At 45.8% G+C, this 16,706-nt stretch overlaps 1 protein-coding gene and 1 long non-coding RNA gene across 2 annotated transcripts; one reads left to right on the top strand and one right to left on the bottom strand.

Moving 5' to 3' along the window:
* The first annotated feature begins 1,389 nt into the window (after positions 1–1,389).
* Positions 1,390–3,986, top strand: LOC123085942 (uncharacterized). Its single transcript, XR_006440163.1, has 2 exons — positions 1,390–1,730; positions 2,005–3,986. It is a non-coding gene; the product is annotated as an uncharacterized lncRNA (long non-coding RNA).
* A 450-nt stretch (positions 3,987–4,436) lies between these two features.
* LOC123085941 (ADP-ribosylation factor-like protein 5) lies at positions 4,437–6,891 on the bottom strand. The gene is made up of 2 exons (XM_044507648.1): positions 6,497–6,891; positions 4,437–4,963 (listed from the first exon to the last, which is right to left on the bottom strand). The coding sequence occupies exons 1-2, from the start codon at positions 6,686–6,688 to the stop codon at positions 4,601–4,603; spliced, it is 555 nt and encodes a 184-aa protein (XP_044363583.1). The 5' UTR covers positions 6,689–6,891; the 3' UTR covers positions 4,437–4,600.
* Positions 6,892–16,706: the final 9,815 nt, after the last annotated feature.

Below are 16,706 nucleotides of genomic sequence, written 5' to 3'. Positions count from 1 at the left end.
TGCGGTGGCCGAGCGGACCGCAACTCTAATCCCTCTCGATCTCAATATCGTATCCGAACCTCAGCCCTGATACTACTTTGTTAGATAATAACGAAAATAAATGAGACACGAGAGCACATGAATTTTTACGTGGAAACTCTTGCGGGAGAAAACCACGGACACACGAAGACGCAATTATTATGAGGAGGAGTATTACAAGTATGAGACGACCGACCGTCTTAGGTGCGACTACATGAAGTATATATGAGAGCAATATATAAAAGTACTTGTAGGACAAGTAATCGAGTTGTACTCACACGCGTCGACGTCAACGCAAAGGCTCACATCGGTTGTACTACGCCTAATCTAAAACGGTATAATTTGAATCACAATTTAACAAAGGAATCGGTGTAGAAATGCCTAAGTCTTAGCTTGGAGTAACCAAGTTGATTTGCTCGGGAGATCTATACTGAGACACAGGGCTAAAGCAAACCAACTAGTGCGCGGAAGCATCAGAGAAAATGTTATACTTGAAGGTACCGTGGCTAACAGAGATGGTCCCAAAGAAAATACTACTCGGTGGCACAAGATAAAAATTCTTGACAGTCCAGAGGAGACAAAAGAACAAGGTCGCTCAACATACTTACTCGTTCCTCACATGATCAGTAGTACCAGGGATACTGAAAACTGATGAAACTAAGTGAAAGGGTGGATAACTGGGATTTTAGTTGAGTATCTCGATTTGGAGTTCAACCCTAGCTAGCATGTTGTTTCCCTCTCGATAGTGCCGTTGTCCCTGAACACAATGTTAATCTTGGATTCATCGAAATGATGTAATTACACCATATGAGCTGGAAGGAGCTAACCTTTTGTTATCACAAAAGTAGAGGTCATCAATTATGGTTCCACTCGCCATATGAGCTGGAAGGAGCGACGGAGGAAGACGGCTCCCGATGGATTTCAAATCGGGGGTAGTATTGTACTTTCACACTATTTCACCTGGTCGGAATGATGCTAACCTTTTGTTATCACAAAAGTAGAGGTCATCAATTATGGTTCCACTCGCCATATGAGCTGGAAGGAGCGACGGAGGAAGACGGCTCCCGATGGATTTCAAATCGGGGGTAGTATTGTACTTTCACACTATTTCACCTGGTCGGAATGATGCCCCCAGCGACAATTATTTCGGAATGGAGGGAGTAGTACTAAACTTGATAGAACTTTGGTCCACAATTAGTAATTGTCTTGTCATTGATCGCTGAAACCCAATTTTTCTCTAATAATAAAGGACGGGTTGAATTTCTCGAGTTCACCGTCGTGGCATTTCTACACAAAGGTCCCTGTGATTTTTTGTATTGAACCCGCAATCCATCACTAATCTGATAGAAAAAACGATTCGCTGGAAAAAATACCCGTCCGCATGCATCTGGCTCCTCACCTCGACCCTGGCCAGGCCGAGCCAAATCCCCCCGGCCGCCGCCGCACCACTCGCCACCGCGCCCGACCTCAACCCGCCCGCCGCCGCGGCCGCACCTCTGCCTGCTCGCGGGCCTCCACCCATGCGCCCCGCTTTGCGATGCAACGCGCGACGTCCTCCGCTGCCAAATCAGCGCCCATCGGGCCACACTCTGCACCGGCTGCCCCACGCTGGCCGAGATCCTCCGCATCCTCTCCGTGAAGCGGCGTCGTCACGGGTGGACTTCGATGCCTGGCTCGCCTACAACCTCCCCCAAATCCTACATGAGGTTCAGGTACAACATCTACTTGGTTAATTTCTAAATTCCCCTTCTTTTTTGCGCCAGTATATGCAATTGAGGGAGACTCTTCTTGCCGCTGCCGCCAACCATCTGTTCCTGTCATCATCTCCTCTTTGTGCCTTGCGGCGGCAGCAGCCAGCTAGCCAAGTTCTCTTCCTCTCCAATGTAGCTATCAAGTGCAGCGTTGCCTGTACTGTTCTCAGGTATCAAGGATTTTGCTGCTTCCCAGATAATATATTGAAGTATTTTTCTTCTATTATATCTACAGGCATACTGCCTTGATTATGGTGACCACCACCAATCCACCACTTGGCTGGCTGTCTTTATATTGTCACATTGATGGACTGTTACATGGTACATGGAAATCTGAAGTCATTTTTACATATTTGCACACATGAATGGCATGCTTGCCGATGGAAAGTGCGGCTTTCGGGTCAGCCCTTCATGACATTGATTGTGTGCTACTGCTGCTGATTTTGCTGCTGCTTAATACTAACCTATACTGCTGCTGATTTAGTTGCAAATTGAACTTACTATCTGTTATCTTTTCTCTAATATTTCTCAAGATCAGATCCTCTTTTTAGCTCTCTATTGCAAAATTACTTAATATACAATGTGTTCAATAAAAATCATGAAACACTTAACTCCTTATTGATTTCATTGTCCCTTTTCCTTACAATTTTCCGTCTAATGTGTGTCGCTTCCAATTGCATTGAAGATATATTATTATTTTTCACAAAAAAGAAAGTATGATTTCAACGTCATCTGCCTATGCTCCACCTGGGGTACGACGTTGTACAACTTGATTACTATATTTTATATGATCAGACCATGAATAGCCTTGAAGTAGCACACCCCTTGCTGTTGTAACTATTACACCGTCGTATAATATGAGTATGAGATTCTACATGATCAAACAATGTATAGCCTTGAAGTATCAAGTTCCCTTGCTGTTGTAACTTTCAACATGGATTTTTGCTATTGTTCTATTGCTTAACATGATTTCTGATACGTAATAACTACTCCCTCTGTTTTTTAAATATAAGTCTTTTTAGAGATTTCAATACGAACAACATATGGATGTATATAGACGTTTTTTAGAGTTTAGATTCACTCATTTTGCTCCGTATATAGTCTATAGTGGAATCTCTAGAAAGACATATATTTAGGAACGGAGGGAGTATATGATTTTTATTTATGTGATGTTAGTTTGATCCAACTGGAATTCGTAGTGTTGAAGAATGATGCCACATGATGTAAATAGGTTTGATTTAAGTGATATTGTGCATGTTGTTCATAGAAACGTATGCTGTTCTTGCACATTGATCGAAGACAAGCATGCTGGTGTTGTTGCAGACTCATAGTTGTTATATTTCATGTATTTTCCATAATCATGTATGGATATTTCTATTTACTGCTTTAAACCATGCCTAATATCATTAGAATTCATTACCCATAGTATGTCCCATAACAAGAGATTTGCAGCCAAGTATCAATTGTCATGCAGATATTGAGTTCAACACTTCAGCTACCTCAATTGCACATGAGAAAAATGATACTTCTAAGTGCCCGAAATGATACTTCTAATTGCACATGTGATTTACTAAACATATTTTGGTTTATGATCCCCTTTGGCGTACACTTGTGCCCGCCCCATTATTTTCAGTTTGCAAATTTTTTTGAAAGAAAGGGGGTTTCCCTCGATTTCATTAACGAACCCATAAATCTGTTTATTACAGCCAGAACGCACCCATCAGTTTGCAAAATAGTAGGTAAGGAACGACAGAAAGTGGATTGTTCAGTTTTTCAAGCATAATGGCACACCTAATTTTGGCAGATCACTTGGCTTTGAGGTTTTCGCATGACTATATGAGGTTCTCATAAACTCATGTATTGCCACAATATCTTCTTTTAATGTACTAGGGAATTGTCTTTTTTTTCTCAGGTAAATAGCTCCTTTCTCACCCGTTTTTCCAGACTGAGATCAAGATAGGGAGGGAGGGAGCTTTGGTTAGGTCGAGGTTGGAGGATATACACGCTCATTGTGGCTGCAATTTGTACATGACAATACATGTTTTGTTGGTCTTTGCTTTGTACTGATGCTGCCATTATTTGTGTGATGGTGCCATTATTGTACAGAGGGAAGGGACAGTGAGAGAGATGGGTAGAAATTTCTATTTTTGTTGTAATTATTTGTTGTCCAAGCTTATTATTTATTGGTTGTTGTAGGTTGTTGTGATGGAAAGTTAACAGTACTTTTGATTATTTCAAGGCAATGTCAGATTTAATAATTTGAACTAGACTGAACTAAAACATGTTGATGTAAATGAGTCTGAACATGATTAACATGATCGTGTAATTTTTAGTGACAAACAGGTTGGTGAGGTATTTTTACTCCCGTTGCAACGCATGGGCATTTGTGCTAGTAAGGGTATAATATACACTTTCACCAATCCTACAATTTTGAGACGCAATGAGTGTTTATCGCAGGAAAAAAACCTCTGCCCGGCAATAGAATTTGATGTAAATACCAAAGTTGAAAACCTACGATTCACCTCCAAACAGGCCTCTCCTCTCCTAAGCTAGCCTAAATGAGAAAGCAATCGCCAACTTCATGAGGCACATTCATCCGCATACATCTTATTATGTCGACGTTGTAGCCTATGTAATGTCGTGAATATTAGAAGCATATAGTCGATCTGACCATACAGATGCCTTGCAAATTTGGCTTTTTATATTCAGATCGGTGGGAGTACACAGTTCTCACATATTTAACAACATAAATAAACACCGAAATGGCAAGAACAAACAAACCCATCCTGCCTCCCTTTTCCAACAAATTCACCAAAACAATGTTTTTGTGGTCAGCTTGCTGTGGCCTTTCCGGCAACTTTCTGGGCTATCCATCCCATCCCATCATAGAGGCCCTCACCAGTGATCGCGCACGAGGCCTGTATGTGCCAGTCGTGGTTCTTTATGCTGTGGAGGGACAGGGCGTCTGTGATCTCAGCCGCCGACATGGCATCCTTGAGATCCTGCTTGTTTGCAAACACAAGGACCACCGTGTTGTCAAGGTCTGCATGCTGAATCAACCGGAAGAGCTCATCCTTGATGATGTTGATCCGAGCATGGTCGGTGCTGTCGATTACCACGATGACAGCATGAGTTCCTCTATAGTATGTCGCCCATGAAGTGCGTAGGCTCTCTTGTCCTCCTAGATCCCACACCTACTTCATCAAACATATATGAAGTTAAGTACAAATAATACAATTGCATTTACTGAAAAAACAGTTTTTTAGTGAATGTGCCACATGAATGGGCCAAACAACCTCCATAAGTCAAGTAACCTTAAAACAGAATGTGCAACTTCCACGACACAAAGGCATGTTTGGTTTTGTTTGTGCCTATATAGTTAAGAATCAAAAATTGGTCATGGACGAAACAGGAGAATGACAAATATTGTAGTTAAATATTAGATTAGAGTTTGAACTATAGCAAATCCAAACCTGCCAAAGAATGGCGAAGCATTTCGTCATCCACAAATTTAGACTAGCATTTGACATGTCTTAGTTTCGTGCAAGTTGCCAATTCTGTTTTCATGAAATTTGACAAGCATGCTAGACGAATTTTGCTACCAGTCCAACTAAGAAAATGTTAGGCACTATCAAGTTTCACTAAGCTGTGGCAGTCAGACGATCGAATCTTTCCAGGAAGCAAGTGAAATTACAGATTGCTGGGATTTGTGGTAAATTATAAGTATGACAACTCACCACTTTAGACCTGGTCTAGGAATAAGCAAGTGAAGTCTTATGACTTGAAGAAAGGCAAATGATTAAATGGATATTGGCTTATCAACACAAGGATAGTTGGGCTTGGGAGACTAGATAAAATTTAGACCGGCAAGTACTAAGTTTGAGTGGAGAAACAAGACAGACTTGATCTGATTTCAGGTGGCATGGATGTGTTTGGTTGGTGCCCAGGCCAATCATGCCAGAATCTGATCGCCGTTGGTTTGGTCAATACTGGCACCAAAGTGCAATTGGAAATGGGCATACCAAAAGTTTGGCAACATCTAAATAAATTTCAATTTTCTGGACATGGCGGTATATATGTGACAGTTCCACTATTGTGTTAAATTTTGTATATGTACAACAAGCTTGACTTTCTTTTTCATATCCAATTGGATCATTTCCTTATTGGCATTTCTGTTCTGAACTTGAACAATTTATTAGTTGGGCAAAATATGGGTGCTCAGACATGTTCAGAAACAAACTAGGAAAGTAGATCAAAAAGTTCCTGCTATAGGTAGAAGATTCTCCTTTTACTACTAGTCTGGATTGAGATACCATCCTCAGCAAGTCGGCATAGTGACATGTAAGATAGGCAAATCTAAGCTACTCAATAGATCTAACAGCAAGGAATTCATTATCTGCAATTTCGCGAAAGTGTTCACATGCCCATGGAGCTATGAACGTACACAGATCTACAGAGGCAACCAAGATCGCCTGCTGCTCATCGCTGCTAGAACTAGGAAGAAACAAAAAACTCTTTTGTATCTCCTAACCCTCTTGCCGAGATCAGATCTTTAATCTCAAGGAAAAAACATACAGCGCTGGATGCATGATATGCCATGCTTTCCGAGCACACGAATCATGGAGCAAGAAGCACGATCTGAGTATACCAGCAAGAGCAAATATAGTCGTGCAAATTCGGATTCTAGCATCCAAACCGGGAGAAAAGGAAGGGGCTGGAGCGCTGACCTCGAAGCGTATATTCTTGAACACGACCTCCTCGACGTTGCTGCCGATGGTTGGCGCGGCGGTGACCGCCTCGCCGAGGTGGAGCTTGTAGAGCGTGGTGGTCTTTCCGGCGTTGTCGAGCCCCACGACCACGATCTTGTACTCCTTGGACGGGAACATGAGAAACCACACCCGGGACATCCACGCCCCCATCCTTTCCCTCCCTCAAATCCGAACCTCGCTGGTGATCGGATCTACGAGGGGCGGAGAGGAGATTGGATCGGCTTCGTGGAGGAAAGGGAGAAGGAAGAAGGAAAAGGCGTCGTCGCGTCACCCGCCGTCCGTGCGTGCCACGGCCGGGCTGTACCGAACCAAGACAAAAACTCGGCGGATTTCTTTGTTTTGTTTTTGTGTGAAACAGCAGGATTTGTCGTCCCTTAGAGCAACTCTAACGGACCCCGAAAGTATTTAGAGGATGTACAACAGTGTCTATTCAGCTGTCTATAAGGGCATGTACATTAATTTACACGGCTACTATCTATAGCAACGATCCACGTCATCTACAGACAATAGGCAAAACACCCTTTACAATGGACTATCTTTTTTTTTGTTGTCTATATAGCCTTCTAAAATTACGCCATTATAGTGAAAATTATTCCAATCTACCTCCATCAGTTACCCCTTCCGAGCATGAAGAGACTGACGACAGCGTTGGCGTTGGCGCCGGCGCGGCAGTCCGGCGTGATGCATCCCAAGAAGGAGTGCGTTTGAGAATCGATCGAGGAGCACCTACGTGAATCTAATCAGTTCCTCGTTGGACCTCTCCATAGACGTCTAGCGTGATGCCTAGCTAGGTAGCTGATCCGTTGATCGATTATTTTAATCACTGCAGGCCTGCAGCTCATTCGTTCGAGGCATCTATCGATCCCAGCAGTCCGGCGGTCCCCAACCGTGCAGGTCGTGCCGGAGTAGATAGCGACGGAGAAAAGCAAAACATGTTCCGTGGATTGGATTTGTGAAGGACGTGGTTTCACGGTTCAGGGAACTACAGACGCCCAGTCGTACAACGGCAAAGAGGCCGTCGATAGCTAGCGAATTTCCAGCGCTATCGACCGTGTGCCAAATTACAGACGCCCTTCTTCTCTCTCCTAGTTCTCTTCCCTCCAGCTAGACAAATATCCTCTCTGGCATGTGCTACAGACGGCTGAATGGACACCGTTGTACATGCCCTAAGGTTTATCGCATAGAAAATTTATCTAGGTGAAGGAGAGAGATTGATGAGAGAGAACGAGGGTGTCTATAATTTGACAGACGGTCTGTAGCCCAAAAAACGCTTCTTAGCGACAACCTTTTCCCGTTGTACGCGACAGTGTTGGTAATTTCTCCCACAACCCTGCCTAACCATAGTGTCTACTGGATTATGGTTTTAGGAACCTACAGATAGCAAAAGAGACGGTCCATTGTAAAGGGTATATGTAGTGCTGTGTAGAGCTGATGTGGAGCGTTGTTATAGACAGCAGGTGTCTAGGCTGATGTACATACCCTTACAGACGGATTTGGTAAATTCGGACCTCAAACACCCGCGGACGCGCCCGTGCACTGGCCGGGCATGCCTCAAATTTTCACAGTTGCAGTTGGCCATCTCATATTAGATTCTCAAATCCATGCAAACTAAATGAAACCTACGTACTCCGTCAATCACCTAGCTACTCGTCATCAGAGATGTCGACGATCTCCGTACCCGGCTTCGACGGCATGGGCGGCACCTACAGCTCTGGCTCCTCCGGCGCCTCCGCTCCGGCCTCCTCCGCCTCTATCTTCGCGTCGAGTTCGGCGAAGAGCGCGTCAGACTCCGCCTGCTACCGACGTAGGAACGCCCGTTTGGCCTCCACATAGGCCTCAACTTGGCTAGACTCCAGGATGGCCTGCTTCTCCGCCATCTCGTCAGACTGGGCTACGGTGAACTGCGCCTCTGCCTGCTCCATGTTGAAGCCTGGTAGTTGTTGCTCCGACTCCGGCTGCTCCGTCTACTCCACCTCCATCAGAGCCATCTCCTCCTCCTCCTCCTCTTCCCCCGGCTGCTCCTCCTCCTCTTCCATCGGCTGCTCCTCCTCCTCTTCCCCTGGCTGCTCCTCCTCCTCCGGTTCCAGCGAGTCCGGAGGTAGCCCGATAGCGATGTGGGTGGTGCGCACGGCTTGCCTCACCTGGATCTCGGCACGACGCTCTGGCGTCAGCATGGCATAGTAGGTTATCTTGCTCTGGGCCATGGCGGAGTGCCGGAGCGTGGGCGGAGCGTCGTACCGTGGGAAAAGCTTTGAAGCGGGAGAGGGGGAGGTGCATGGGCTCAGACTGGCAGCGCGAAGAGAAGGGAGGTGGATGGGTTAGGGTTGCGGGACGTCGGCCGGCTTAAATAGCCGGATTCGGTCTTGGGCGGTGAGCCGGAGCGGCGCCACGCGGCGTTTGTTGGACCGCCGGGTTTCCAGGCGTTTCCCCGTGGGACCCCTTCATTAGTCCAACGTGGCGGGCATGCCCGGGCGCTCCTAGGCACCTCCATATCTACCCCATATTTGGGCTAGATATGGGGGTGCCGGTCAGCCCGGGCGTTTGAGGCCCGTTTGAGGTGTCCGTCTGGGTTAAAAAACGTGATCGGTTAGTGCCCGGGCGGCCCGCCCGGGCGTATGAGGCGGGTTTGAGGCGCCCGACTGTAGATGCTCTTATACTTGTGAACTGTAAATGCGGTATAAGGACCGAAAAGCAGAAGTTTTGATGTGGGGCATCCTACAGTCATCCCCATGAATCTACCTTCGTCTCCTACGATACCACATGGACCTGACCCATGACAAGAGCTCGAGCAAGGGCTATCGAAACAAAGGTGAACTCGCTCCTCTCTGAACTAGCACTTTCCACATGTGAGACATGGCTACTACCTCAAGCGAAAACCCTATGTGTGATCAGGTACTTAGAGGGAAGCCACAGAGCCACTACATCCACCGGACGAGCTAGTGAGGACGCCAAGTACAAGGACCACGAGAAGGAGCTGCCAGGAGTCTACAGCCACCAGACGTCCGGCCTAGACCAGACGTCCGACGCCTAGAGCGTTAGCCAGTCAGCCCAAGGCCCAGACAGCGAGGACTACAGCGGCCTAACGGCCGACAAGGACCGGACGTCTGACACCTCCCAGCACCCGGACGACCGTTGTCACCCAATAGAAGGGAAATTATCGAAAGTTCGAAGTCGTCGGACGACCGACGACCGGACGGCCGACCGCCTCCAGAAGTTCGACACCTCCCAGCTAAAGGAAATATGCCCTAGAGGCAATAATAAAGTTGTTATTTATATTTCCTTATATCATGATAAATGTTTATTATTCATGCTAGAATTTTATTAACTGGAAACTTGATACACGTGTGAATACATAGACAAAACAAAGTGTCCCTAGTATGCCTCTACTTGACTAGCTCGTTAATCAAAGATGGTTAAGTTTCCTAACCATTGACATGTGTTGTCATTTGATGAACGGGATCACATCATTAGGAGAATGATGTGATGGATAAGACCCATCCATTAGCTTAGCATAATGATCGTTATGTTTTATTGCTATTGCTTTCTTCATGACTTATATATATATATATATATATATATATATATATATATATGTATATATATATATATATATATATGTATTCCTCTGACTATGAGATTATGCAACTCCTGAATACCGGAGGAACACCTTGTGTGCTATCAAAAGTCACAATGTAACTAGGTGATTATAAAGATGCTCTACAGGTGTCTCCGAAGGTGTTTGTTGGGTTGTCATAGATCGAGATTAGGATTTGTCACTACGAGTATCGGAGAGGTATCTCTGGGCCCTCTCGGTAATGCACATCACTATAAGCCTTGCAAGCAATGTGACTAATGAGTTAGTTGCGGTATGATGCATTACAAAACGAGTAAAGAGACTTCGCAGTAACGAGATTGAACTAGGTATGAGGATACCGACTATCGAATCTCGGGCAAGTAACATACCGATGAAAAGGGAATTACATATGTTGTCATTACGGTTTGACCGATAAAGATCTTCGTAGAATATGTAGGAACCAATATGAGCATCCAGGTTCTACTATTGGTTATTGATCGGAGATGTGTCTCGGTCATGTCTACATAGTTCTCGAACCCGTAGGGTCCGCACGCTTAACATTCAATGACGATTTGTATTATGAGTTATGTGTTTTGGTGGCCGAAGTTTGTTCCGAGTCTCGGATGAGATCACGTACATGACGAGGAGTCTCGAAATGGTCGAGAGGTAAATATTGATATATTGTAAGATGGTATTATGACACTGGAATGGTTTTGAGTGGTTCGGGTATTTTCTCGGAGTACCGAGGGGTACGGGGACCCCCCGGGGAAGTCATGGGCCACGAGAGAGAGAGGGGACAACCCACAAGGGGTGCCCCCCATGGGAGTCCGAATTGACTAGGGGAGGGGCGGCGCCCCCCTTTTCCTCTCCTACTCCCTCTCCCTTTCCCCCTTTCCCACTCCGGAAAAGGAAAGGGGAATCCTACTAGGACTGGGAGTCCTAGTAGGACTCCCCCCATGGCGCGCCCCTCTAGGCCGGCGCCTCCTCCCCTCCTCCTGTATATACAGGGGCAGGGGCACCCCAAGGCACAACAGTCATTCTCTTAGCCATGTGCGGTGCCCCCCTCCACAGTTTACTCCTCCGGCCATAGCATTGTAGTGCTTAGGCGAAGACCTGCACGGATCACATCACCATCAACGTCACCACACCATTGTGCTAAGAAAACTCTCCCTCGACCCTCTGCTGGATCAAGAGTTCGAGGGACGTCATCGACCTGAACGTGTGCTAAACTCGGAGGTGTTGTACGTTCGGTACTAGATCGGTTGGATTGTGAAGACGTTCGACTACATCAACCGTGTTAACCTAACGCTTTCGCTTTCGGTCTACGAGGGTACGTGGACACACTCTCCCCCTCTCGTTGCTATGCATCTCCTAGATAGATCTTGCGTGATCGTAGGAATTTTTTGAAATTACATGCTACATTCCCCAACAGTGGCATCCGAGCCAGGTATATGCGTAGATGATATGCACGAGTAGAACACAAAGAGTTGTGGGCGATAATAGTCATATTGGTTACCACCAACGTCTTATTTTGATTCGGAGGTATTGTTGGATGAAAAGGCCCGGACCAACCTTATATGACCATGTTCATGAGACCGGTTCCACCGACAGACATGCAACTTGTTTTGCATAAAGGTGGCTGGCGGGTGTCTGTTTCTCCAACTTTAGTTGAATCGAATTTGACTATGGCCGGTCCTTGTTGAAGGTTAAAACATCACACTTGACGAAAAAATGTTGTGGTTTTGATGCATATGTAAGAACGATTCTTGCTAGAAGCCCATAGCAGCCACGTAAAACTTGCAACAACAAAGTAGGGAACGTCTAACTTGTTTTGCAGGGCATGTTGTGATATTATATGGTCAAGACATGATGTGATATAAGTTATTGTATGAGATGATCATGTTTTGTAAAAGTTATCGGCAACTGGCAAGATCCTTATGGTTGTCGCTTTATTGTATGAAATGCAATCGCCATGTAATTGCTTTACTTTATCACTATGTGGTAGCGATAGTTGTAGAAGCAATAGTTGGCGAGATGAAAATGACGCTACGATGGAGATCAAGGTGTCAAGCCGGTGACGATGGAGATCATGATGGTGCTTTGGAGATGGAGATCAAAGGCACAAGATGATGATGGCCATATCATGTCACATATTTTAATTGCATGTGATGTTCATTTTTTATGCATCTTATTTTGCTTAGTATGACGGTAGCATTATAAGATGATCCCTCACTAAATTTAAAGGTATAAGTGTTCTCCCTGAGTATGCACCGTTGCTACAGTTCGTCGTGCCGAGACACCACGTGATGATTGGGTGTGATAAGCTGTACTTTCACATACAACATGTGTAAGACAGTTTTGCACGTGCAGAATACTCAGGTTAAACTTGATGAGCCTAGCATATATAGATATGGCCTCGGAACACTGAGACCGAAAGGTCGAATGGAATCATATAGTAGATATGATCAACATAGAGATGTTCACCATTGAAAACTACTCCATCTCACGTGATGATCGAACATGGTTTAGTTGATATGGATCACGTGATCATTTAGATGACTAGAGGGATGTCTATCTAAGTGGGAGTTCGTAAGTAATATGATTAATTGAACTTTAATTTATCATGAACTTAGTCCTGGTAGTTTTTGCATATCTATGGTGTTGCAGATCAATGGCCCGTGCTACCATTCCCTTGAATTTTAATGCGTTCTTAAAAAGATAAGTTGAAAGATGATGGTAGCAACTACACGGACTGGGTCCGTAACTTGAGGATTATCCTCATTACTACATAGAAGAATTACGTCCTGAAAGCACCGCTAGGTGCAAGGCCCGCTGCGGGAGCAACTCCGGACATTATGAACGTCTAGCAAACTAAAGCTGATGACTACTCGATAGTTCAGTGTGCCATACTTTACGGCTTAGAATCAGGACTTCAAAGACATTTTGATGCAGAGCATCCTATGGACATCACCATGTCAAGAGTCCGTTCGGCGAGTGACACGTGCGACATCTACTTCACATACACAAAGGCGAATAATCTCCTTTACACGTGCTCACTTAACCCCTTCGAGGATGGTATACTACTTGGCACTTCTCCCGTGTGCATGCATAGGTATTGTCGGAGCTTCACGGATGACGAGGAGGAGTGCAAGCGCCAAGGAACAAGTACACCATCCGCGAGGGAAGCCTGGAAGCAACGACGGAAGAAGACGGAGCTGCTGACGCTACAGCGGCCGGACATCCGGGCCAAGGACCGAACATCCGATGCCTGTGCAACCGCCCAGGAGCTGCACCAACTGAAGGCCAAGAGCTTCAGCGGCCGGACATCCGGCGCCAGCCCGGACATTCGGCGCCTCAGCAACGCCCGGACATCTGGCGACCAACCCCGGAAATCCGGCGACGCCTATCCAGAGAAGAACAGATTCGGCCACCGCCAGGCCGGACATCCGGCCAGTGCCCCGGACATCCGGCATCTCATGAACATCCGGACATCCGGCGCCTACCTGCGCGCAGAGTCAGGACAAAGGCCCCTGTATCCCTCTTTCCCACTTACCCCTTCGTGGCTTAGACTATATATACTACTCCCCCTCCTCCTAGTTAGGGCTAGCATTGTGATAGCTCATTTGAGAGATAGAGCTTCGCTCATCCATATCGGATCTACTCCATGAGATAGACCGTGACCCCTCCACGGAGAAGATCCACCTTGGATTCAAGACCTCCTCACGGAGAAGACATCAAGACCTCCTCACGGAGAAAAACTGGTTACCCTTTGTATCGTCCCTTGTTGATCGTGGATCTTGTATCTCTCTTTGTGTTTCGAGGATCTAGCACATGTGTGATTGTTTTTGTTGGTTTTAGTGTTTCTCTCATGTTTCCCCTCATGATTCCCCTCATTTTCTCCCTCGTGTTCTTCGTGTTCTTCACGGGATCCGCTCCTTTTGTGAAAGATCGACCACATAGGGTTCCACCCTACATCATCTTGGTATCAGGAGCCACGCTGATCATGTTTTTGGAGTCTCCCTCATTGTTTTCTAGCCTAATTTTGTTGTGTTCTTCCACAATTTCAAAAATCCCCACCACAAATAACCCCCTTTTTTGTGATTTGTTGGTTTGACGAAGTTTTGTTGGATTTGATCCATGGATTTTCTTGGTTTCGAGTGGATCTAGCATATCCCAAAGTTTCCCCACTTTCCATCCACAAAATGCCATCAATTTTGCCCCCAAAATCATCAATTTCCGCCCCAAATCGAGTTTCGAAGTCCAAATCCTGACCTGGAATCGTCGGGCCAGACATCCGGGCCACTTGGCTGGACATCCAGGCCCCAAGACGGACATCCAGCTCATGGAGCGCAATTCGCGCACGGTTCTGGACATCAGGTCCCGGATTTCCGGCACCGAGCCCGGATGTCCGGCCCCTGACATTCCAGTCATCCCCGTTTCACCGTTTTGTCCATAACTAATTCATCCTGAGTCCGTTTTTGACGTTCATTAGCTCGTTGAAAAGCTCTTGACATCCCCCTTCCCATAAAAATACTACCATCACCATTTGACTCCATCAATTTTTGGAACTTTGGCATCTTTGCCTAGGGCTTCCACCACAACCTACGCATAACCACCACCGACTTCCGCAACCTAACCAATTTTGTTCCTTATAGCATTTGTGGTTTCTTGAGTAGTGATTCGAGTCTCCTAAGGTGTTTAGGCTACTTAGGAATGATTTCTTATTCATCAACCACCACCACCACCATAACTTCCACATAGACTTGCCCACCATATACTTCCGCCACCCCAACTTAACCCAATTTTGTTAGTGTTGTGAGTTGTGTCTCCTAAGGTGTTTCGGCTACTTAGGGACCGTGCTTTCAACTCCGACACCGTGTATGGTCCATCACCTTACCCTCCATTTCCACATTGCGTACTCGACAACCCATCATTTCCATTCCGCAATTCCTTTGAGCTTCCACAAAACCACCACCGCTTCCCGCTACCACCATTTTGAAATTTGACATTTGAGATTTTGAGTTCACGGTTTTCCGCTTCCTAAGGTGTTTCGGCTACTTATGGATGAGTCTCCATCATCTTGGTATCTACATCAAGAACACCACCACTCATCATCGCCACGGACGGTAACCTCCATATCATCTTGGTATCGTGGTATCCCTTCATTGTATATTCCCTTGCCATTGCATTGTTAACCCCTAGCCCATTTTGCGTTACTTACCTATCGAGACTAGACATTTGAGTATTGCCGGCAATGTTACTTGTGCACATTAGTGATCTACACCACACATTGCACACATACCATATCATATTGGTATCATCATATCATCTCTTGTGCCTCAAGTTTGTTCCCGCATATACCCAATCGCTATCTTGGTTTGTGCATTCCTCATAGTGGCCATATACAAAAAAAAGAATAAGCTTTTAAGCAAAAGAGAAAGAGCAAAGAAGCTGCTAAGCAATAGCCATAGCATCATACCACATTGTCATATCCGATCATCTTGGATCATCTTGAGAAACACCGGAACCATACATACATAGCATACTTGGGATAGAAAGTTCATACATTTTGCATCTTATAGGTTGTGCACAAGTGTCGTATTTGCCTATTGAGCAATCATGCTAGCGTCTCTCTTGAGTTGTGCAACACAAGCGTTTTCCATGGATTCCACATTTTGTGCTCATCCTTGGTTGCACGACCCCATCTATCTATCCGTGTGTGCGTTTTCGTGTGCCATTCATTGCTATTGGTCTACTTGTTTCACTTGCACATTTGTGAATCTCTTTCAACATTATTTACTCTTGCTAACACTTTACATCAAATTTTTGTGCCACTATCCTCGCCGAGCTCCACCATAAGCTTTTACCTGTGTAGGTGTGAGAAACCGACAAGAATTGGTACCAATTGTGTGATTTCCTTGTTACATCATTGAGTGATCATTGATCCATCTTCAACATCGATCAAGGTACATTTGGTATAGTTCTTCTCCTTTATCCACTCATATTTGCCCGAGTCTTGTGATGGATAGGCAAGGCATTTCATCTTCGGTCTACAACAACAACGGCGAGTTCGATGCCACGAACAACTCCAACGACGCCAAGATGCAAGCTCAAATGGAGGATATCAAAGCCCTCATCAAGTCCTACAAGCGGTCTTCCTCGTCTTCGAGAAGACGCTCAAGAGCACAAGCCTCCGAGCTACCATCTCCGGCAAGGTCACATAGGCATCGACACCATCACCACCATGAATGTGAAGGTCAAGAGCTCAACACCAACAACCGCTCAACGACTTCACCATCTCCCTTGGCATCTTCGCCAAGCGACTTCAAGGCATCTTTGCCTATGGACATACGGCATCTTCGCCCACAAGCACTTCAAGAGAAGCTACCCAAGCTCAAGTCTGCGACTTCCATGAGCTACTACGACCTCGACAGCGACCACACGATTCCTTTCTATGGGACTCAAGAACCCGAGGAGTATCTCGAGTGGGAGCGTTTGATGGACGACTACCTCAAGCTACATCAAGTTCCTCCCGAAGATCAAGTGAAGTGCGCCACAAGGAACTTCCACGACTACGCGTCCACATGGTGGATT

This window comes from Triticum aestivum, chromosome 4A, assembly GCF_018294505.1.
Source record: "Triticum aestivum cultivar Chinese Spring chromosome 4A, IWGSC CS RefSeq v2.1, whole genome shotgun sequence".
Classification (NCBI taxonomy): domain Eukaryota; kingdom Viridiplantae; phylum Streptophyta; class Magnoliopsida; order Poales; family Poaceae; genus Triticum; species Triticum aestivum.
This window is presented reverse-complemented; position numbering and strand designations above follow the sequence as displayed.